Source organism: Ipomoea nil, unplaced genomic scaffold (genome assembly GCF_001879475.1).
Source record: "Ipomoea nil cultivar Tokyo-kokei standard unplaced genomic scaffold, Asagao_1.1 scaffold3047, whole genome shotgun sequence".
NCBI lineage: Eukaryota > Viridiplantae > Streptophyta > Magnoliopsida > Solanales > Convolvulaceae > Ipomoea > Ipomoea nil.
The window spans coordinates 983593-1008912 of NW_017619475.1; the positions used below are offsets into that span (position 1 = coordinate 983593).

The following is a 25320-nucleotide window of genomic DNA, read 5'->3' on the forward strand; positions in this document are numbered from 1 at the left end:
GACTAATGAGCTTTGCTAATTTTGCTACAGTACTACACAATGACTAATGCATGAGATTTGCTTAATGCGGCTTTTATATATATATATATATATATATATATATATATATATATATATATATATATATATATATATATATATATATATATAATTTTATTATTTTTAAATATGCGGCCCCCAATACAGCCCTGGGCAAACATGCCCAGGGACGACCCTGATAAATAATTCAAAATATATAGTCAGAATAGATATTGTTATAATGATATAGTAAAAATTAATTTACAAATTTCTTAGTTTTCATGCATTGATAAAATTTTGATGTGTAAACTTGTTCAATTAGAGCCAATGGGATGTAATATTGTCAATTCTTTGAAAAATGGTCTTACCGTTTTAGATTTCAGGTGTAATTGTATTTATGATCAACAACTTTGTAGTTAGGTCGAACAGGTCTGACATTGATGTAAGAACAATTTTGTCCGATAAAAAAAATAATAGTATAATATTTGTAAAATAATGTACAATTGTACTATTATAAAAATACATACAAAAAATATTAATATCATAACGACCTAAATCATACCAATAATGCAAAAGTATAATTGAAATACTAAGTGTTGTTCTGATCTAAATAATCAAAAGAAGATTAATTAAACGAAAAAAATAAAACTTAACCTAAATTTGTTTTTTTTAAATGCATAAAATTCAAATAATTTTTAAAGTTCTTGATTTATAATCTTTGATGCTTAACTTTGAATGTTATGTATTTAGTCGGACTAATTATTTGACCAAAGTTTATGTTAAATTATATATATATATATATATATATATATATATATATATATATATATATATATATATATATATATATATATAATATTCATAGTATATGTTTAACAATTATGCCAACTCTAGTAGAGGGTAAATAAGAAAAATCATTAAAAAAAAATACTAAAATCAAAATAATATGAACCATTCATTTTAAGAAACAATAGGACCGACATTTTTTTTGTTCCAGTTAAGGGCCTAACATTGTTGGCTCTTATTAGAATTGTAGATGTAGATAGAATTGTAGATTGTAGATGTAGATAGATGTAGAGATTATGTTAAGATTATGTGTATTCTACTCTATAATTATGTACATACGAAACATAGGAGCATTGTGCGCCTTGGTGTACGATATAAGAATTGATTCTTACAATAATTAATTTCAGATCAATGGATCGGATCATTGAATTTATTGATTAAGTGGGTTTTTTTTTTTTTTTTTTTTTTTTTTTTGAAAGGGATTAAGTGGTTTATTTGTTATCGAATTAATTTTTTTTTACCCTAAACCTTAAATTTTGAGCCATTGAATTTTCGATTAGCCTCAGTTAAATTTTTTTATATTTTTAAATTAACATTATAAGCTTTCAATTTTAACAAATTATCCATTAATAAATATAAACTTTTTTTGAACAAATTAATAAATATAAACTTAAAACATCAATTAATCAATTCAAATCTTCAATCTAAAATTCCAACTCAAGAATATAATGTAACAGTGGAATCGGAGTTGTCTATTTATCTTTTTGGTTTGAGTAAGTCAGCTATAAGCAATTTAGGTTGGCTTACCTCCTTGTGGTTACGTTCTTTTCAGATACAGTCACAAGGCGGACTTCACTCAAAATGCACCTTAAGGTAGCGGATGAGAGCTTTTCCGTAAATCAAAAAAAATATAATGTAACAGTTACAAATATTTGTACAAAATATATAACTAAAATTTTTTTATATTAATAATTGTATAATTTAAGATTTGACAAATAAAAAATTAATATATTTACATTTTTAATATAATATTATAATTAGTTTTTATTTTTCAATATTTATTATCATAAACAATATTTTCTTTGCAATAAATTTATTAATATATTAATTAAACTTTTATTATAAAAGCTTGAAAAAAATATTTAGAAAAACAAGAGTAGTCTTTTTTTTTTTAAAGCCAACCAATGAATGATTGTATTAATGAATCAAAGCTGCAATGCAGTCTGGAGGGATAGAATCCCAGTACATAGCCTGATCCTGAATAAAAGCTAACGAAGCTAACGTGTGCGCATGCGCATTAATCTGCCTAGAAACATGATTAAACAAGACATAATTAAAAGACGAAGCTAAAGTCCTACACTGGTCAACTACTACTCCAACATAAGACATTATGATAGTTGTATTCTGCCGTATCGCATTTCTCAGCTGTAAACAATCTGTTTGAATCGTTACCGTTGTTATATTCTTCTCCAAAAGCCAGGATAGAGCTTCCTTACAAACAAGAGTAGTCTTAAATGACTTGAGATTAACTCGTTCGGCCATGAAGTTTATCGTTTTCAAACTGTCGAGTTGAATTTCTTATTAGGTTTCATCTTTTGGTCCTAATATTATTGTGATATAAATATTTTTTGTCCTTTGTCAAATAAATTGTTGAAATATCATTAAATACAAGATTATTTTAATTTTTTTTTATACAAAGTAGGTTGATCCGCTATATTTTTTATGTTTTTTTTTTTAAAATCCATTATGGAAGACTGAAATGCCCTTATATTTAACGATATTTAAACTGTTTTGTTAATAAAAGACCAAAAATGGTCAAACCACAATAATACTAGGACCAAAAGTGGATGTTTAGAAAAAAAATTTAAAAAAATGACTAAAAGTGAACTGCTACACCTATAAATCTAAAACGAACAATTGAATTAACTATTATGTATAATATAATGAATGACTCTCCTGTGAGTTGTGACACCGTCTCACAGATTTTTATTTGTAGATGGGCGAGGTCAATATGGAAATGCAATACTTATACTGAAAAATGTAATACAAATAAATATAATTAGCTTATAAAGAAAATGTAATACTTTTTAGAAAAATGTAATATTTTAAAACCAAAATGTAAAAGTATTACATTTTATTCACTTATAAATAACAAACACTTTATTTCTAATTAATATTACATTTTTGAATTTTTTAATATAAGTATTACATACATTTTCATCTTGATTCGTCCCATCTTATGTATAAGAATCAATGAGACGGTCTTACATAAACTTTTGCATAATATAATATAACAGTTAATGCCACATGGGGTCCTCCGAGTAAAATGGTTTTGCTACGTTTAGTCCTAAACTTTCAAATTGACCATTTGTTGTCCTTCGACTTTCAAATTTAATCAATGAGACGGTCTTACATAAACTTTTGCATAATATAATATAACAGTTAATGTCACATGGGGTCCTCCGAGTAAAATGATTTTGTTACGTTTAGTCCTAAACTTTCAAATTGACCATTTGTTGTCCTTCGACTTTCAAATTAAACCATGGTCCTTGAGGGCCATGTTTGGTTAACTTGGACGAAGGGTTAAATTTGAAAGTCTAAGAAACACAGATGGTCAATTTGAAAGTTTAGGACTAAACGTGGCAAAATCACTATACTCGAAGTACCTTAGTTGGTATTAACTCTATAATATAATATTGATTAATGGAATACTTAAAACTATCTTGAAACTGTGCAGCCATGACCAATGATCTCGGGCGGGTCCATTGAATTATATCCAGCAATATATTACTCGGCCGGCTTGTTCCACGTGAAGTAGCAATCCACGGCCAGTTTTCATTTATTTTAAAGCAGCATCCTCGCTTCTTCAAGTCTACAACTATGCATAGCACCAAGAGCTAGCCAAAGTTTCAGAGTGAGAAATTGTTTTCTGCCCGGGCATACAATAAGGTGTGGAATTTTAATTTATTTTTATATTAATTATATATATAGGCTTGTTTTCAAATGAGAATACAGAAGATACGAACAAGCATGAGTATAGACAATCTACTAAACGCGTACACACAATTTACTCAAGAGTCTCCACCGTCATCCATGCTGGAAATTATGAAATATTCGACCACCTGAAAATGATCTTAAATCAAGTCAAAAGCCTTGTTCCGACCATTTTTGGTATCCGGAAAAACATTTGTTGCTATTTCTGATCACTTTTTGCTTGACTTGATATAAGATCACTTTCAGGTGGTCGGAAATTTCATAATTTTCAACAGTGATTCTTGGTACATTCTCACCTAAAGAAGCGTTGTTATATACAGTGTATATAGGAGGATAATGGGCAGAGATAATAGGGAGGAGGAGGAGGAAAAGCCCCTAGGAAGGTGTTCTGTGCTCACATATGGAGTAGGCCATATGCTCAATGACATTACACAGTGCTGCTGGTATACATATCTCTTGCTTTATTTGACTGATATTGGATTGTCCCCAAGGTATATATGTTGTAGTAATTAGATGCAATAATGTCTCGTTTCACTTCTGATTTACATACTTTTTTTCTGAATACTTAAAACAAAAAAATGTGCAGTAGTGCAGCAATTGTCACACTTGTGGGTCAGTTTGCTGATGCATTTACAACAATAATTGCTGGTGAACTGGTATCTTTCCTTGTCATAACTAAATCATTTTTCTAGCTAGGAAATGGACAAGTTTCCATTGACTACTGATAAGCGCTTGATCTTAATAAGTTGTATCAGAGCCAGTTAAGACTGGTGCTGGAGGGGATTGTTGGACGGAGGTCGATAAAGGGCCAAGTCCAGCACCCTCTGTTGAGCATATAACCATTAATGTGCAACCCAACTATTAGCTTAGACTTTTAGCTGAGATGGAGCATATGCTTCAATTTAGTCACACGTGAGGGGGCACTGAGGTCACCCGATAACGTGAGGGGGCGTGCTGAGCATATAACCATTAATGTGCAATCCAACTATCAAGATTGACAGGTTTGGGCAGTTCAAGATATGGCATGGTGCAGGGTGCATAATGGTTGGTGTTTCATTTATTTCGCTTTTCGGGGGCACTTGTATCCCTTGCAAAATTCTGGGTTCAGATTCACCCACAGTGCAAACAGTGGGGTATTGCATATCTGCAGTAGTCTTCTGCAGCGGATGGTCGTGTACTCAAATATCACACATGTATGTAACTCTTCTTCTTAACCTATCTACCTAGCTATTTGAATTATGAGGTCCATGAAAAGTATGTATCATAACATTAACAAAACACGTACAATTGTACGTGGATAATCGTGTTGTAGGTCGATGGTGAACTGCATTACTCTGAATGAATCAAGCAGAATAGCATGTGTTAGCTGTCGCAACGCATTTACAATGGTTAATTGACACCTTTTACTCTTTGTACTTTGTGGTCGAGGCATTGCAGACTAATCATTTTTCCCATTTTCTTTGACAAATTGCTAATAATGAATTAAAGGTTGCAAGCCTCATGTTGTATGCAGTCACTTTCTTTGTGTTCACTAACAATGCAGAAGACATTAAAACTCAGGTAGGTATATATGCTAATAACAATTTAGTTGCAGGCTGTTGAGCCATTAATGTGCAATCCAACTATCAGCTTAGGCTTTTAGTTGAGATGGAGCACATGCTTCAATTTGGTATAGAGGCTGTGTTTATAATGTATAGTAAACCATTATATTGTACGTGCAGTACCGCTGGATGGCATTTATATCGATTTTCATTGGCGGTGTCTTTGTAATCATCTTTCATCTCGGGGTTAAAGAGCCAAGGTTAGTTTAATTTGTCACATATCTTAAGATTATTTCTCATCTTCCGGTTAGTTTTCCTCTGATCTGGCAAATACTATACTGTGTGTCTGTCTGTGTGCCATGGATTTTAAATTGTGGGCAGAAAAAAGGATGATGATGGTCATGAAAAGATTGGCTCCAACACCCCCTGGACTTATTGGTTGAAGAGAGTCTTGTATTACCAAGTTGCAAGTATTTATGTTTTCACCAGAGTTGTTACCAATGTATCTCAGGTACGTAATCTGATCACTGCTGGAAATTATGAAATTTTCGACCACCTGAAAATAATCTTAAATCAAGTCGAAAGCCTTGTTTCGACCACTTTTGGTATCCGGAAAAACCTTTGTTACTATTTCCGACCACTTTTTGCTTTCAACTTGATAAATAGTTGTTAGCTGATTGAGTTAGTGAGTTTGACTAGTTGGCAACATTAGTTGATTGTAGAAAGATGTTTGGTAGTTAGCTGATAGCTGATTACATACAAAATGACTTTATCAAAAAACTGATCGAAAAAAACTGTTTTGAACAGCTTTTTGAATTTTAGTGTTTTGGAGCAATAAGTTGTTACAAAAAGCTAATTAATCAAAGCTCATATTAGTTGTTTAACCAAGTCAAACAGCTAATAGTTGTCAAACCAGACAAAATTGACTGATAGGCTAACTATTTTACCAAATAAGACCTAAATCTCTTGAATTTCAATTCCCATTTCTCTTATTATTTAAGTCTTGGTGATTTCTTTGGATCTGATCTGCTTGCATGTTTTGTTGGCTGGTGGCTCAGACATTTCTTGCTGTGTACGTAATCAATGATCTGCGCATGAGCCAATCTGCAAAATCACTGGTTCCTGCTATCATCTATTTATGCAGCTTCATTACCTCTGTGCTGCTGCAGGTTTGCTATGGAATCTGTAATTATATAAAATTTTGTAGCTTATTTTACTAAAGTGCAGATGGAACCATTATTGTGATTGTATATAGGAACTGGAGTGGAGCGGCAAAAGGTTAAAGATCTTTTTCGCTGGCGGTGGCATCCTCTGGTTATTATGTGGTGCAGTTGTGATGCTGCTACCAATAAAGATGAACTCTTTTATGTATGCCTTATCAGTACTCATTGGCATTGCAAATGCCTTAATGATGGTATGGAATAATGGAATCTGTATGTATATATATATATATATATATATATTTTCCCTAGCTATCAAGACAGATAAATACATACAAGGCTTCATCCCTACAATATAAATTGAGGATGTTGTTACATCAAACGGTTTCTTACTACTCCAAAAACTATAGTTAATAGTAAGGGATGAAAATAGGCTAGACCGAGTTGAGTTTTAGAGAATTAAGTCTGAGTGTACTATATTGATCATAGGCTTGAGCTTCTATGTAGCTATTTTGTTAGGCTCAATTGGTCTGATCTGCCCTAAAACCTTTTTAAGAGATTATTTAATATATAAGGCATTAAAATAAATAGGTTTTGAGCTTAATTTAAGGCCTACATGTTAGCCTTTTTAAGGTCTATATATGTGAAAATATTTTTAAAGTATACCAAGCCTAATACAAATATACAATAGTACATAACTAACAAAGGCATGCATGCTATGCTAGGTCCAAATTAGACCAGACCACAGGCCCCATAGACCTAGCCTATTTTCATCTCTAATCATAACAAATGACACAACTTTATTTCGTTATACCAAGGGGCATGGTGCTTAAGTTGGCCCTTTAGGTCTTTACCCAAAAATATAGATCATGTTTGGTATATGACTGTTAGCTGAGCGGTTAGTTGTTTGGGTTATAGAATATAACTAGTTCATAACATTAGCTCATTGTAAAAAGTGATTAGTAAATTAGTTGTTAGTTTATAACTATTTGGTATACTTTCTTTTCTCAAAAAATTAATTTAAAAAGTTGTCTTGAGCAGCTTTTTGAATTTTAGGATTTTAAATTTACAAAAAGTTGATTAATTAATCAAACAGTTATATTGATTTTTTAACCAAATCAAACGGCTAATAGTAATCAAATAAATCAAAATTAACTGATAAATTAACTATTTTACTAAATAAGACCATAATCACCTAGAGTATAGCCACCCCCACCTGGTGTTGGACTTGGCCTTCACGGAGCTCAGCTCCACCCAACTAACAGATGTAGTAATGAAGGCATTGTATTTCATCATGACAGGTAACTTCAATAGGCATGGAGAGTGCTCTTGTGGACAAACATCTGGATGGTTCGGCTTTCGTTTATGGATCAATGGGCTTCATTGACAAAGTACTATGTGGGGTGGCGCTGTATTTCCTAGAATCATTTGAGGGTAAGCAGTAATCTTCTTCTTCTGTACTGTAGGGCTGCAAAATCATATTGACAGTAGAACCACTAAAACTGATAATCCATCTGTGCAGATGCTGATCCTGTGGCATGCAATCCAGCGCAGGCTTGTTTCTCTGTGACGCGATTTTCGTTAGGGTTCATCCCAGGAATAGCTGCACTTTTTGGGGTCATAGTTTCCTTCACCATGAAACTACTGCACACCTCCCATAAGAAGCAGCCTTTAGCAGAACCACTTTTGGCATAGCCCATCCAATAAGCTAAGACTCCATCGGCAAAGTTGAATGATGCCTTATTGCCATTGCAGATCTAGATTATTGCTCAAGTTCTGATCTGCTCTGCTGGATTACAATCAGAGTTTAGATACTCTAGTTATAATAATGTTTGGATTGTGTATTCATGTACCAAAGAAACTTACACCTACTATGTAATTAAGCATTGGTGATGAGTGTACCAAATCACACCTCTATTTTCTGCTTAAATTAGCAATAAAGTATGCTTTTGTCATTTCTTTCCTTGGGATGCAATTCTTATACCATGGTTTATATTAGTAGGGTTTATATTATATTGTGAACCTTGATTTAAAAATTATGTGTCTGCTTTAACACATGTTGTACTTGCAGTTAATAATTTATGTACTTGTAAACAAATTGAAGGCACTTAACATGTTAATTACAAACACATAATATGATAACTATAAACTCATAAATTGTTAAATGCAGACACATAATATGTTAACTGCAAACACATAATATGTTAACTAACATGTTGACATATTTTGTACCAGCAGTTAACAATTTATGTACCTATGTTGTGTCTAAATTGCAAGTACTAAATGTGTCTAACTGTAGGGCAAGCACCTTTACAAAAATCGCGTTTAGACGCTAGATGCCAACCAGACACTGTTATAAAAATTGCGTTTAGACGCTAGATGCCGACTGACCGTCTAGTGTATCACCATATTCGGTGGTCTAGGCAGACGACTAAGTCCACTGATCGTCTGCCTGCCACAAAAATTGCGAACGACCATATGGTGCCACTTGAACACAAGTGCTTGATAAAAATTAATAATGTTAATTACTAAAATAATATTTTGATTATGCTAAAATTATCAATTTAATCCTTGATTTTTTTTTACCAAATTAAGTCCCTCAACTCAAAAGATCTTAACCAATTTTATCTTCTATTTTTTAATCATCAGACATCAATTTACTATAGTTAAGGGACCATTTTGGTCATCACATACATTATTTCCTCCCTTATTAACCGGACCCCAATCCAATCTATGAGACGTAGGAGGCGCTGGCCAAGTGTGGCACGTGTACTTCAACTGTCGGGCAACGTGTCCCCTAACCAAAACCTTAAATCCATCGCTGCCTGATGACTCATGCATTCTAGTCTTTACCTTTAATTTCAACCAACTTCTTGGCTTCTCAGATCAAGTCCAAACACATTAGAGATGATAGAAAACAAACTCATCTTCAAGATCATAGCTTTGATTATTATTATCGTCTTCTTCTTTTCCCTCTTCTCTCACTCCCTAGCCGCCGGAGAAGAGGCGAGCAAGGCCGATGGAATGGAAGCCGTCAGGAAAAGACGTCACCCCATTGTAGAGACGGCCATGGCATTGTTCTCTCTGCCTACCACGTTTCCAGATACCTCAGCCTACTGGACCAAACTCGATTCCTTAATCCAACAAGGCCGCGCATTCTTCTCCCCTCCCAATCTCGATTTCCGGCAGGGAGAGGCGCCGGAAGCTATGGAAGAAGGACCAGGGGAGAAGGTAAAAGAGGCGGTGGTGAAGAGCGTGGATAAGAGCAAAGAAACCATTGAAGATTCTGCAAAATCCGCGGCGAAGTTGGCCGGAGAGACGGTGGGCAAGGCGACCCAGAAGTTGAAGAACACACTGTCAAGCAAATATCAAGATCCTCCTGCAAAACCTGAGCTCTGAATCTCTGATCGATAGATACACAGAAACTCTAAATATATAGATGATAGCAGCTAGCTTGTTAGTTTTTTCAGGCAAAACTTATTAATAAATTTATATTACTGCACACTCTTAAGTATCTAAACTAGTAATTCAGCGATGCTGGGTAATCTTTTATTTTTTTATTTTTGAAAGAAATCTTTTATTTCATAATGAAATCAAATCTAATAATAATCTTTTATTTCATTATTAGATTTGATACACAATTCACCATTATTGTTTTTGTTTTTTTTTTTTGTAATTTAGTGGTTTTTCCCCACATTTTTCTCTCTTCACAGCCTTTAAGGTATATAAATATAAGATTGAATTCCATTTTTGGTCCTACTGTTATAGGGGCGTTTTCAATTTTAATTCACCTTAATTTTTTTTGTCATTTTATAACCACTATTATTGAATGTGTTTCACTTTTAGTCACATCGTTAGTATTTCCATCAAGAGGCTGTGTAATCTAGGGGTATTTTGACCTTTCTTCTCATCCAAGACTATGTTTGACTAAAGAAATGAGAACATTAAACTTAAAACTTAAGAAACCTCGCCGGCCCATGTTGGAACGAACGAAACGATGTAGCTTTGGCTTCCGATTCTCATTGTTCGAAGAGCTATCTTCGAATATCGAAGGAGGAGGACGAAGCGCCTGGATTAAAGGAGAAGAGACAAACATAAAAAGACCAAAATACCCTTTGATTATACGGCCTCTTGACAGAAATATTAACGGTGGATTAAAAGTGGAACACATTCAATAACAATGGTTGTAAAGTGGCAAAAAAATTAAAGTGGACTGAAATTAGAAACGTCCCTATAATAGTAGGACAAAAATGAAATTCACTCTAAATATAAAATATAAAGAGTTCCTGAGAATATTTCCAGTGAAAATTAAAAATTAATTTCAGTTTTATATTTGTAAAAATTATACTGATCATATCAAAAAAATTAAAAATGTTGTAGAATTATTGTAATTATTGTTAATTTTACACAATAATTTTAATTTTAACACTGTATGGTGCCCTTTTTAGTAATCGACCTTGCATGTTTAGATAATTTTTAAAAATACCAACAAAAAAATTAAACTTTAAATTATAAATACTAAATCTTAAATATTAAAAATTGAACTCCTAAATTAATGTATTTTGGAAATCTGGAAAATGACTTCTAGAAAATGAGTCATTTTTCAGAAAATATTTCCCTTTCGGTGTTTTGCTATACAATGGAAAACTGTCATTGTTTGTTTGGTTCATTTTCTAGAAAATGAACACTAAAATAAAAAGAATTAGATACTTCAAAATTTTAATTATTTGATACTTTTGATAAAATTCTTGTATGAATATCACTCTTATGAAATACCAGGACTATGTGGTCTAATGGTATCCGGGTTGGACTTTCATTTGGAAGATTATGAGTTCGAGCCTCAGTGAAGGCGTTATTGGTTCAGTAGGTTGAGAAAGTATATGACCAAATACTTGAGAAAGTATATGACCAAATACTACAATGTAATAGAACCAGTAGCTTTCAAAAAATCACTCTTTTGAAATATATATATATATATATATATATATGGTATGTAGTTATCTACAGTACTTATATATATTTGCATTATGTATAGTATGCAGTTATCTGCAGTACTTATATATATATATATATATATATATATATATATATATATATATATATATATATATATATATATATATATATAAACACAGTTTTAATTAAAAAATGTATTTTTTTAAAAAATTTTTAAATACATAAAAATGAATATTATTTATAAACTTTACTTATTTTTTAAAAATTTTGAATTCAAAAAAAAAAAAAGTTTGCGGATCGGGTCACGGGGCATGCCATCCCGCATGGGGCGGGCTATGGTTGCATGAACCCTAGTCCATGGGCTTGGTGGGCCGACATGTAAAAGACCGTAAAAAATTAAGTCCAAAAAATTTTGTATGTGCATCTCTTGGAAAATGACTTCCCCCAAAAAAAGGAGAAGTCATTTTCCTCCAAAACATATCTATTTTCCTTTGACTAATGCATCATTTTTCATTGATCTCATTTTCCCCCCTCTTGCCAAACATTAGAAACTCGGAAAACATAAAATAAAAATATCAAATAAATCAGTGTTGCAAAAATCGCGCCTAGACGCCGATTAGGTGCTAGGCGGTGGGAGGCCGCCGCGAGGAATGGCCTTAATTTTAGTCGGTGGGAGGCCGAAGGCGGTTTGACTCACTAATTTCTCAAAAAAATGCTTCTTTAGCTCTTAATTTTAGTTTTTTTTTACTATTTAGATGGTTTAAACAATCTTTTGAACAATTTTACAACCACTTTCGTAAATAGTTTCTAAGAAATAACTATGGAAACCTTATATTTTATTACTAAATTTTAAAAATTTTTAATTTTTAATTTTATTTTTAATTAAAAAATTAAAAAAAAATAAAAAAATTGGCGCCTAGGCGCCCCTTGCCGCCTAGAGGGCACCTAACATTTTTTGCAACATTGAAATAAATTAAACCAAATTGGATTTTGCATCAAGAAATGCACGTTATATTGTTTAAAGTACACTCCATAATATTAGAAGTGTACGTTATATTGTTCAAAAGTACATTTTAAAGTTGATAATATTTTTAAAATAAATTAATGTATTTTTTAGAAATTCATCTACGATTATACAATATTCTCTTTGTCTATTTTATTAGTCCTACTTACTATTTATTGGTCAAACCAACTCTTTCTTCTTTATTTATTTTCTTTAGTATTTTTTATTTATTTTTAAATTTAATTTTTTGTGTTAGCATAGTACTTTTAGGTATAGTTTCTAAATATATAAATTTTGTTAACTAATATTAAACTTAATATTATGAAAAATTGAATTAAAAATAACATCAATCAAGCCTCGTTAACCGAATCAGACACATAAAATAAGACGAAGTGAGTATATTATTAAAAATGCACTCAATAATATTAAAATACACTATAATATTGAAAATTAAACTTTAAACTTGATAAACTTATATATTAAAAAAAAAACAAAACAAAACAAAAAACAAAAACAAAAAAAAAAACAAAAAAACAAAAAAACAAAGTCACCTCAAATTTTTTTACGTTTTATTAGAACTATATGCAATCCATGATTTGAGGGTTGTTAAAAAAATAAGGTGAAAAAGACAAGGTTAGAATTATAAATATTCTAAATTTAAAAATTCATCTGTTATAAAATGTGTGTTTTTATACTAAAATTTTCAACTGTTGATAAATTCTGATTGTCTAGACAACTGGAAGAAATTGAGACTCGTGATAGGAGGATTTGGTTTAGGTCCAAAGTTGATTTGGCTTGGGAGTAGAGCCCTATAGATTTGAACCTGTGCCCCTTGTTCGACTGTGAATCCACACCCTCATTCTTTTTCTTCATTCCCTGCATGGAATCTCGGTGCAACTGTTGAAGCCTAGAGTAACCAGCAGTTGCATCGTAGGCTTCAGTCAAAGTAGCAAATCTCGCCACGGAGAAAGACTTCTGAGCATCATAGTGCAACCCTCGGATAAACTTGCGAGCCCTACTCGCCTCATCAGGTGCCAAGGTAGGAGTGAATCGAGATAGTGCCACAAAGCGGGCATGATACTCCTGGAAAGTCGAACTTCCTTGCTCGAGATGCAAGAACTCCTCATACTTGGCAGCCTTGACATGCTCCGGATAGAACCTCTCCTTCAACACCATCATGAACATCTCCTAGTCAAACCCCTCTCTCGCCTGAACAGTCGGTCCTTCCATGACCCACCAGTGATGGGCCTCTCCCTGTAGATAGTATACAGCAGCCTCTACTCGCTGATCCTTTGAGCATCCTACCACGCCAAACAGCTTTTCAAACGTGCGCGGATCCAACTCTCGAGAACTTCCGGATCCTCCTGACCCAAGTAGCACGGTAGATTGCGTCCCGTGATCTTCCTAAACACATCACCGCCACCGTTATTCCCATTGAGTACGGCAGCTCCTATGGTCTGAGTCAACTGGGTGAGCTGGCGCAGGCTCTCGGTCAAGTCTGTAGATGATGACGCTCCAGGTCTTGAGGAGCGACGAGATTCCTCTCTAACTCTTCGCGGCGGCATCACGATGTCTTTTGAACATGACCAGAACAGATCATTCTTGTTAGCACGACTAAAGGTTAGCTGATTCTAGCTTCTCTATTCTTGAGACAAAGGTCGCAATAAGCAAGGCACACAAAGCAAACAAAGGCATCTCTTCTCATCTATTTTAACAACTTAACAAAGACAAACTTCTCTTCTATGCTTTTAACTTTCAAATTCTTGGTTTTTCTCTTTCAACTTCTCACTTTTAACTTCTCTACTTTGCTCACAACAGATAACAAAAGCATAACAAGCACATAGGTAAATCACATAAGCAATTAACAACAAGACAAGGAAACTCACGACCCCACCGCGTCCCTTTTTGATACTTAGGGTTTTCTTATCACCGAACCTCACACTTAACCACTGAACTTGAGGCTTTCTCTTCTTAATTCATCACTTAGGGTTCTTTCCTAATCTCATACTTCCTAGGATTTCACTCAAGTTCATCTTCCTAACTTATCCCACTCAGGATTTCAACTTAGAGATCATTTCCTATTCGGTCTTTCCTAGGCTTTCCACTTAGAGTTCTCATACTTAATCCTAAGAGTAAAACTTTTTAAGTCTCCCGCGGTTCGTACCGCTCTGATACCAATTTGTAACACCCCACTTTTTCTAAAACTTAATTACAATTCTAATCCATAATTAACATAACTAAGCAGCGGATAAAAGATAACTAGTGGGAATGTCACCGTCACAACCACCACTCCGTAGTGATTGCACAGGCTAAGGGTAGTACTAGAAAAACAAATAAATTAAATAACTAACCATCCATCAACTTAAATAAGCATAAGGGGGATAAACACACCCCGAAGTCTACATCATCGAAAAATAACTGATAAACATTATTTTTGTTGTTACTTTAAATAATTTTTTATAGTTAAGTTGCAAATAATTGATTAATTCTTATCTATTTTTATATATTATTGCTATAATTAGTTTTTAGTAATATTATTCAATTTTATGTTGTTTTTATTAAATTTGTCTATTATTTGAATTCTGTCAGTCCAATAATTCTTTGATCCTAATTTAAAATAATTTTAGTAGTACATGATCAGTAGGAGTTTAATAAATGTAGATTAGTTATATTTGGTGTCTAATAAGATTATTATTATTATTATTATTATTATTATTATTATTATTATTGTTGTTGTTGTTGTTGTTGTTGTTGTTGTTGTTGTTGTTGTTGTTGTTGTTTTCCTCCTAGTCAATCGTAAGAAGCGAACGAAGAGAGGGTCAGCGATGATCGCGAATCAGAGCCGGAAGAAGTGGTCAGTTTGCGAAGCTAGTACGAAGGTTGGAGAAATCTATGGCGGAAGAAGGAGAAATTGATGGGGCGGATCAGTATAAAAAGAGAGCAATCAAAGGGAGATAATCATCAATTTTGCCCCGGACCAATTCCGGAGGCGGTGAGCGGACGTTTTCGTCGGTACGGCTGGGTTTGGCGTTCGACGGCGAATTATGGACGACCAAATTTAATTCCAGGTGGTAGCTTCTTTTGGCGCAGCAAGAATGCAAGATCATCCACGGCAGTGAGCTTTGGGTCCTTTCTTTGTTTCTTTTCTTAATTTGCATGGCTGTTGAATCTCTATATTTATTTGGCGTACTGTAATCCATCACCTCTCCTTAAACTTCAATTTGATTGTTTAATTTCGAAGAGCTTGAGCCTCTAGTTGTCATTTAGTGTTGATTATACCATGGTTTGCTAATTCCTGTGAGCCTAAGGTTTAGTATAATTTACTATGAAAGTTTGCACGTACTAGTTTTGAACTTACTTTTGCCACTTGAATTAGGCTTTATTTATGTTTTGCTAAGTAATGATTCATGTTCCTAGCATATATTTCGTTGCTGTTTTGGTTGGTTAATTTATAGTTCCTGTCTTTATTTCATGCCTTGCAATTCATTTAGTTAAATCCAATTTGACTGTTAGGTAGCTTTCAACACTTTAAATTGAATTGATCTTTATCTTTGACATTTATTTTTAGTGCTTTAAATTATTGAGTTAATCATTTTTAAGTCATTAAATTGCCTCGTACAATTTCCTGTGGGTTCGACCCTTGCCTTTGCACACTATTACTACACTGACTCGTGCACTTGCGAGGACTATTAAAATTGTCCATCAATAACAAAATAACATAAGTCTAACATCCGATGGATAACAACATAAATAAGTCAATAAGAGTTTAGACATCTCAATCTAAAAGACTAGTCTAACTCGATCACTTCTCATCGCTGGGCCCACCTGAAAGGGGTTTTTCAAGCAACACATAGACAAATAGGAAAACACCCGTTAGCACGAAGCTAAGTATAACCACACTCAACCCTGTAAAGTACTATAGAGTATACTTTGAAAACATTTGATTTCACTCGTATACAACAAACTCATCTCATAGACAGCTTTAGTCGTATCATATACTTTCTAGATGCTTGCAACCTATAATATCAATAGTTGTATTCCAATGAAGTGCTCTGCCACGTTACTCACAAAAGTTCCATGGACTTTTGGCTCTTCCAGAAGACTCACTTTGATAATCGGGCCACTCTCACCTCAGATCCACCTGCTCCAGCTCCTGCTGCTCCACTTCGTTCAGGCTCGGGATCCCCTTCAGCTGTTTCTCATCATGCCTCCTCATCGCCCTTGATTGTTCTTCGACAGCAGGCGGACTTTTTCTCGTCACATATTGCCGCCTTGAAGGATGCCTCTCTCACTCTTCAATCCTACATCTCCTCTGCCGAAGCTCAGCTGCTCCGCACAAATCGTCACATCGCATCTCTTGAAGCTGCCTCTGTTGATGAAGATGCCACTGTCGAGACCTCTTCCTCCTCATCCCAGTCCTGATGCTGCTCTTTGTCCATTAGCTTGCCATAAAAGGGGGAGTGCAAGTAGTAAGGGGGAGTTTTTTTTTTTTTTTTTTTTTTTTTTTTTTTTTTTTTTTTTCTTTTTGTGAACTTACAATATGTGCCAGTGAATAATTGTGGTTTGCTATCTGCTACTGCTAGTTATGTGTAGTTATCTGTTAGTTTTTGCGTTGTTTACTTGATAAGTGCATTGTTTGCCTCTATGATAAATGCTAAGTTGTTACCCTATGTGTTGTATGTGTGTTTCTAAATTATTATGTGCTTTTGTGCTTTAAATGTGGTTGAGTTCTCTGGCACATCATTGTTTAAGTCTAAGAAGGGTGTGTGTCAATCTACTCCTGACTAGTGACTAATCCAAAAATGTCAAAGTGTATCTTTTCTTCTCATCTGGCAAATTCTTGTTTTTGTAAGCCGTTGAGATCTGTTTGGTAGTTTTGTCAACTAATAGCCAAAGGGGGAGATTGTAAGTGTAAAAATGTTGCACATTAAACCTCTTAATATTGGCTTGAGTTAGTTGCCAAAATAGTTACTGGATTAGTCATAACGTCTGGAGCAGTTGACTGGATCAGTGCAAGAAAGTAATCCAAGAGATGTAAAACCTCTTCAAATCTTTTATTTAGTCAAGACCCTATCTTGGAGGAGATCTGAATCAATAGGAGCAACCGAAATCAAGGAAGGAAAGAATGCATGATTTGTGGATCGAATAAACTTCTCATTACCTATATAAAATGCTACGTTGGTTAGCATTTTGATTACACACTTTTACAAGCCTTTGTACTGAGATTCTTCATCTACTTATACTGGTTATATTCTGTATTGCTGAGTATGGGGAAGGGTTCTTAACAAGATCACGAAGTAACGAAGATCGCCTGCACATCGAATCCGCTGGAGTAGGTTCTGGAGTAGTTATAGGTTATACTTTAGTGCGTAATTAACTCTCCTCTTGTACTCCTGTTTATCATAGTGGATTTGGGTTGATATGAGTGGCCCCGCAGACGTAGGAGTGAGGCTCCGAACTGCGTGAACATTTCCTGGTGCACAGTTTCCTTTATTGCTTTCGTTTTTATGTTCGTTATTATACCTGGAGTAGTTCTGGAACTTGTCTAATTGAAATAAAATTAATTAGGAACCCTAGGTTATTTCTTGCATTCAAGATCCACGTGTTTTTTTTTATCAATACTTGGCAAGCAAGCTTGGAGATTAATAAGCAAGCCCACATCTTTGGTAGCGAGGGTATACAAGGCCCGATATTATCCTAATGGTTCCTAGTTTGATGCAGTAGCTGGTAGTAATCTTTCTTTCATTTGGAAGGGCGTGTTAGAGGTTCAAAATGTGTTACAAGATGGTTGCAGACGCAAAATAGGAAATGGCCTTGATACATGTGTGGGAAGCATGCATGGCTACCTATCGAGGATGAACCGTACATCCAAACTCCCTTGCCTGAAGCAGAGTATAATGCCCCAGTAGCAACCCTCTTTAATTCACAAGGTACGTGATGAAATGTGACTCGCATTATGAATACTTTTGATAGTAGAGATGCTACTTTGATTTTAAATATTCCCATTTCTGTGCGCTAACCAAATGATTCATGGTATTGGTTTTGGGATATGAAAGGTGATTACACTGTCAAATCGTGCTACAAACGATTGACGGGTTTATCGCACGATGCTAGACCATGGTCACGTATTTGGAATATTGATGTTCCGCCAAAAGTTAAGCAGTTTTGCTGGCAGTTGGCCTCTTCCTTCCTACCAACTAGAGATGCCCTTCACTCAAAAAAATTCATTGTTCATTAGTTTGTCATATGTCCAGGAGAAACCCCGAAAGTGCTTGCCATATTTTTGCCCACTGTACCGAGGCTGCGAAAATTTGGAATGTGATTGGCTTACCTATGGCTAATACAACTTACGGTAATGTCATTGATTGGTTTTTTGGAAGGGAGTTGCTTTTGACGTGAATATGACAGTGCGACGAGCCATCACTTTTTGGGAGAACTGGAAACATGCGAATGCTACTGAGTGTGCAGGAGGTTATTCTGGTGGTAATGAACATTGGGTAAGGCCGAATCTAGGGAGGATAAAGTTGAATACGGATGCATCACTGGATGTACAAAATAATGCTATGGGGTTGGGATGGGTCTTACGTGACGATCAAGGAGAGTTTATGGCAGCAAAAAACATGCGTATGACTGGGACTCTTAACGTCAATGAAGTCGAGGCAATGTGTATGAGAGAGGCTCTTAGCTAGTTAAAAGATACTGGTATGGGTAGCGTTGATGTGGAAACGGACTCTCCAACTCTTTTTCGTTCCCTTTCCTCTTCTTCAATTCTTGTTTGTTAAGCGATCTGCGAATTGCGCTGCCCACACTGTTGCTAGGGAGGCCTTTTTTGAGTCAGGTTGTGGGGAGTGGTTTGATGCCCCTCCCTTTTTCCTTGTAAACTGCCTTACTCGTGATTTAATGCAATCTTTTGTCTTCAACAAAAATAATATAAATTATTACTGAAGTATAACTCGGAGCTACACTAGTATTTTATAAAACCATTGTTTATTTATATATTGATTTGACCTCCAATCTCCAAGAGTAATCAACCCAGATGCTGCAGTGTTCGACTTAGAACCGATTTCCATTATTTCATTTCCCAGCATGCATGGTCGGAGGGATATTGTACTCCAAAATATTATTGATGTTAGTTGGATATCCTGTTGTATCATCACCTCAATATTATTATTACTTTAAACCCCTATCAGAGTGATATTTTCAAATTTATTTCTTAGATTAACAATTTGATCACGTTTTCTCTAATTTTAATTTCAAGTTATATTTAATTTTTCCTTGCTAATTTTGTCTCGCCTTAATTAGTGAAATTTAAGGGTTTAAAGGTATATTGTTAATTTGTCAACAGCCAAATTAAGACCCTAAATCCTTAATAAGTTGTCTAAATCCATTGAAAACAGTTTCTATAGAGTTAAAAAAAAAAAAAAAAATAATAATAATAATAATAATAATAATAATAATAATAAAAAATAATAATAATAATAATAGTAACAAAAGAAGTTTATGGAGAGATAGTAGCCACTAGCCAATGACTAAAATATGATCAAATTATTAGTTTATCACGTACTAAATTTGAACACATTATCATTGGATCATAATTATTAACTCTTTACAACTATGACACTGTATGGTCTAAAAAAACAGACCCTACGACTGTTATGTATGCAGGAATCTGGCCTCGAACCTCATGCAATGGCAGAGACATGGTGGTCATCATGATGAGAGGGGTATGCAGATGTACCATGCTTACTTTTCAGTAGGTCACCATCGGCAGAAATTATTTGATTATTATATCTGTTTTAAAACCAATTAGTAATAAGTAAGTGAACATTAATCATTTAAATACATTCTTTCATGGTAAACCACAAACGCCACGTCTCGAATCGAACAAAGACTGAACTCGGCCAACGCCCAACACATCCTCCCACTATGCATGATGCATTCATGTGCTAACTTTCTGAAATGATCAAATGAAGATGGAGAGAATCCCCTTTTTCCTCAAAACAATTAGCTGCAATTCTAAGCCACTAGTCCAGAGAATACAAGAATCTTGGATGGTCTTAAATCTTAATTATATGTGATGATGAAAATGCAAGTTGAGTGTAAAGCTACTTGCCTTTCCCTATACAAAAGCTAGCAGATCAGATGCCAGAAAAGCATATAATTTCATACCAAATAAAAAGGTGATTGTTTCAACTTGGAGAAACCTGACCACCATATTCTGTCTCCTACCATACAATTGTTTCTTGGGAGACATTTACAACAAAGGCAAAAACTTCCCATGCAACCATAAAACTAACCAAAAAAAAAAAACGACGATTCACATCTTTCTACACTAATCTAGCCCTAAAAGAAAGGTTTTTACGAGGCGTAAACCAACCATGAACAAGATTTTTTCTACACGAAAGCAGAGAAAATAAATAAGCACTCCAATGGTCATGGGCATTTCTCGTTTCTCCCAGGACCTCCATAGTAAAAGTAATTTCCCCAGTCACCATTGTTTCCGAGCTGCACAGTATAGCAGTTGTCGTCCTCGGTGTAAATACCGACATCTTGGGGAGGCCTCAAGTTATTAGACCCGTCCACGACTTGTATGTTTCTGAAATAACTAGCCTTGCCAAACCCTTCACCGGGGAAGTGGCCACTGCCCATTTGCGTGGTAGTGTGCATCCCATCGTTCTCCGAATTCACCACCTCCCCGCCCCACTCAACCATGGAAGCACTGTCTTGAAGGTTCGAAAATAGGAATCCAGGCCAGTAACCCAGAACATAGTTATTCCCAAACTGCATCCACCAGTTACCCTCTTTCGGGTCCTGTAAAATTAACTCACAATTTATTAATGTATCATACTAAGTTAAATCGTATTATCAAACCACCTGAAAATGATCTTAAATCAAGTCGAAAGCCTTGTTCCGACCACTTTTGGTATCCGGAAAAACCTTTGTTGCTATTTCCGACCACTTTTGGCTTTCGACTTGATATAAGATCACTTTCAGGTGGTCGGAAATTCCATAATTTTCAGCAGTTATATATTGATGCTTATGAAACAAATGGCAAAAATTACTACAAGAATAAAGACAAAGAAAAAGATTAGCATACAGTCAAGAACACATGTCAAAGATTCCCTTTGTTTCCAATAATATATTCTTTTATTATTCAGTTACACCCAAATTACACCCAACAAAAGAGTCCAAGATTCATAGTTTAATGAAAGAAACTTAAGAAATTACCTTCCAGACAAGAATGCTGATATCATATTGGGAACCTTGATAGCTGGAAAGGGGGAAGATGGTGGCCCCCATGGCTATTTCATTATTGATTTGAATAAAGCCTGTGCATAGCAGATTGTAGCACCCCGTGGCTTGATAGGCATCGCTCTGTCAATATTTGTCGAAATCAAAACTCGTATTATTGTATGTATTGCTAGCTCAATGAAGAAGAAGAAGAAGAAGAAGTGTAAACATACAGTCCAATAGGTGAAGAGTCTCGTGTTGTGATCACCATACAAATCTGGGCTAACCTGTTCATTAAACATGAGATTGTTAAAGGATAGAGGATTAAAACGGTAAAATTAGCTATAAAAGTTTATCCCACTAGCAACTCTAAATGCAACTTTTTTTACACATGCCAGCAGTACAATAATGTTTCTCTGCAAGTCACGGGTAAAATCAGTATCACATTTGAATTATTGGAAAGCACTTACCATTCCTGGGGTATAGCTTGAAAAGATCTAAATGAGGACATGGAGTTAATTTATTGGCTAATCATTCTTTTTAAGTAGTAAAAATGGGGGTAATGTACAATTACCGGACAATAAATAAATCTGAATTTTACTGTCTTTATCTCAATGAAAATTAAAGAAAGGAGGAAGGAGGGGTAACTCCAACCAAGATGGAGGATACAAACTTGTAACCACGAGGTTACAAGTTCAAATCTCCGCCCTCTTGGTTTGAATCAGTCTGCTATGGGTAACCTCGACTGGTTTACCTCCTTGTGGTCCTTTGCCGACTAGTGTCACCAAGACAGGATTTACTCAGTGCACACCCTCAGTAATGGCTGCGGGTTTCCCTCCTCACCCAAAAAGAAAGGAGGATGGGTAACCCCAACCATGAGAATACAAACTTGTAACCATGAGGTCTCGAGTTCAAATCCTAGCCCTCTTAGTTTGAATCAGTCTGCTATGGTCATAAAGCGGGGCACACTTTCGGTACCTAGAGCTGGTTTACCTTCTTGTGGACTTTTGCCAGCTAAAGAGTCACTACTTAGGCTGGTTTACCTCTTTGGGGTCCCGAGAAGAAAAGGAAGGAGGAAGGAACTACCTGCCAACCAGCTTCAATGCTGTTGAGATCTGAATTGAAATCACCTCCCAGAATCCAAAGCTGAGACAAACTGAACTCATTAGATTGCTGGATTTTAGGCTCCCAAACGTTTATTGTGGCTTTTGCACCATAGTATTGCCCTCCTTCAACATAGGCTATTGCATGCTAAGAACTCCAAGAAAACAAAAGCCCAAGAGGAAAAAATTAATTTCAAGAAATTCAAAGAGGGTAGTAGATACTAGCCACCAATTTCACTTCTATCCCTTTCATTTTAGTCAATTTTGGTTGGGATATAATAAGGTGGAATGAAGTACCTGATGACCATTTTGAGAAATCAAGTCAGGCTCAGCAGACCTGGGTTTAGGAACACTTTTAATATGCTTCTTTCCATAGCTCTTTATAGAGCTGGCTCTCAAAAGGTCTTCTTCTTTTGTCCTTCTAATAGGAATAGTTCCTTCTGGGCACTTCCCACTCAAATGCCAAAGCTGAGGAATTGGGCTTGACCCATCACTCCCAGACTTCAATGTGGAGGAGAACTTCCCATCCTTAAACAGCCCTTCTGGATGATAACTTGGCCTCATCTACCACAAACAAAAACCCTTTATAAAAATTTGGAAAACAAAAATAGAAGAATTGTTCTTGTTCTTGTTCTGTTCTGAGGGGATGGATTGAGAGAACTGAAGGGTACCTGAACTGTATGGTTCTTGAAAGAAGGATGCTCAAAAGATGGTTGGTGAGATACATGAACACAATCAATAATATCACCATCTGGGCTCTGTTTTTTGGGGCCAAACAAAAACAAGAAAAGGAAAAACCACCATAACTACACGCATATATACATATAGAGAAAGATAGATAGGTAAAGAGAGAGGAAGAGGGAAACCTTTATGGACTTGACAGCAGGCTTGTTCAAACGATTCAAGTGTTTCTGCACCTCAAGCTTTTGAGTAACCATGCTCTCCTTTCTGACAGCACCAGAAAGCGAAATCAGGAATAGCAAAACCAAAAAGGCGCTCATTTCCACATTGAAATTCATAGTTGCCTCTTCTTTTTTTTTCTCTTGAAACCTCAAAGGTCTCAACTTTCAGCTCAGCTGATTATTATTTTTTAAAAAACAAAAAACAAAAGAAAGAAAGAAAGAATGCAAAGAATATGAAGAACTGAACAGGGAGGAGTGGAAACAAAAAGAGCAGAAAAATCCAAGATAATCTGCCGACGCTCCTCGTGAAGAGGTAGATGATGGGTAGAATAGGAAAGAAACGGAATGCAGAGAGGCGCGAAGTGTTGGGCGGTAGGGGGTGGGGTGGGGGTCGAAGTGGTGTCGGTTTGCTTTCCATCTTCTCCATTTAACAGCTGCATTTCTTTGTCTTTTTGGTCACACTCTGCTTACTATGGTGTTTGTGGACCTGCGATGTGTTTTACTCTTCTTCTCCTCTTCACACACTTTTTTTTTTTTTTTCAAAATTAAATAATTTGAAGAAAAAAAACTAAAGAAATTTCCTTCAAAAAAACTAAAGAAATAATTGCGCCTTTTCATTGATTATGATTGCCCTTTGTTTGGTAAATTTTGCGCTACTTTCAATGTATTATTATCAAGTCAAATAAATAAATTATAGGCAATAATTTCGTATTTTCAGAAGTAAAAAGTCTTGAAAAGGGTTTTCAAAAAAAAAAAAAAACTCTTGAAAGTCAAATAAATATTAATTATAGGAAAATGTTAATATTGTAAATAAAAATGTTACATTTTCTAAACTAAAAAGAGATAAAGATCTACTTAAAAAAAAAAAAAAAAAAAAAAAAAAAAAGAAGAAGAAGAAGAAGAAGAAGAAGAAGAAGAAGAAGAGAGAGATATAAATATATGAATTGTATAAGCGATTAACTTGTATTACCTTTTATTTTAAAGAAGGGAAATGCTTCTTACTCATTGATAGGTAAATACGCACTAAGACTACTTGTTGGGTTGCCTAACAAGAGTGTCACTCGGTCGGTCCTCCAGAACCACCCGGTCAGCCAGATCCCAGTCGTTCACAGCTGGTTGCATCACTCATTTTGAAGATTAGAAAGCCTAGTGATGGGTAAAGACGCTCTAAGATTACCTGTGAAGTCGACGGGCAGAGTGCCACCCGGTCGGTTTGCTACGTGACCCATGCACTTTGCAAGATGGAGAGCTTAGCGTACATCACAAGCAAAAGAAGACCCCCCCCCCCCCCCCCCCCTTGCACTTGCAGGAAGGGCGACTATGACGTGCGAGACCCCTTGCACTTGCAGGAAGGGCGGCTATGATGTGCGAGAAGGATGACTCTATCACCTAGGATAATCAATTTATGCATAACTATAGAGCAATCGACTGACTAGACCAACAAGAGCATGTCACGTCAAGCCTGACTAGACCAACGAGAACATGTCACGCCAAGCCACTTGCGTTTAAGCATTAAATGTCTAACTGAGTTTCCTTAGTATAAATAAGAAGGTCTTCCCTTCAATTGTCATATTCACTACATTGTAACATTACATCACTTGTAATATGTATTCGTAGCGTAGTTAT

General features: G+C 35.1%; 2 protein-coding genes and 1 long non-coding RNA gene across 4 annotated transcripts; 1 reads left to right on the top strand and 2 right to left on the bottom strand.

The window, feature by feature from the left end:
* The first annotated feature begins 3634 nt into the window (after positions 1-3634).
* On the top strand, positions 3635-8454 carry LOC109163838 (major facilitator superfamily domain-containing protein 12-like). 2 transcript variants are annotated; one of them, XM_019312554.1, is made up of 12 exons: positions 3635-3753; positions 4119-4289; positions 4385-4454; positions 4792-4991; positions 5111-5186; positions 5287-5358; positions 5520-5599; positions 5721-5850; positions 6398-6508; positions 6595-6753; positions 7801-7933; positions 8022-8454. In XM_019312554.1, the coding sequence occupies exons 2-12, from the start codon at positions 4135-4137 to the stop codon at positions 8192-8194; spliced, it is 1359 nt and encodes a 452-aa protein (XP_019168099.1). In that variant the 5' UTR covers positions 3635-3753; positions 4119-4134; the 3' UTR covers positions 8195-8454. The 2 variants fall into 2 exon arrangements, with proteins under 2 accessions (XP_019168099.1, XP_019168100.1); XM_019312555.1 differs by lacking the exon at positions 6595-6753.
* A 12145-nt stretch (positions 8455-20599) lies between these two features.
* Positions 20600-24161, bottom strand: LOC109163896. The gene is made up of 7 exons (XM_019312617.1): positions 23659-24161; positions 23464-23550; positions 23090-23356; positions 22776-22940; positions 21923-21976; positions 21687-21833; positions 20600-21269 (listed from the first exon to the last, which is right to left on the bottom strand). The coding sequence occupies exons 1-7, from the start codon at positions 23809-23811 to the stop codon at positions 20892-20894; spliced, it is 1251 nt and encodes a 416-aa protein (XP_019168162.1). The 5' UTR covers positions 23812-24161; the 3' UTR covers positions 20600-20891.
* Positions 22184-22725, bottom strand: LOC109163897. The gene is made up of 2 exons (XR_002051345.1): positions 22695-22725; positions 22184-22455 (listed from the first exon to the last, which is right to left on the bottom strand). It is a non-coding gene; the product is annotated as an uncharacterized LOC109163897 (long non-coding RNA).
* Positions 24162-25320: the final 1159 nt, after the last annotated feature.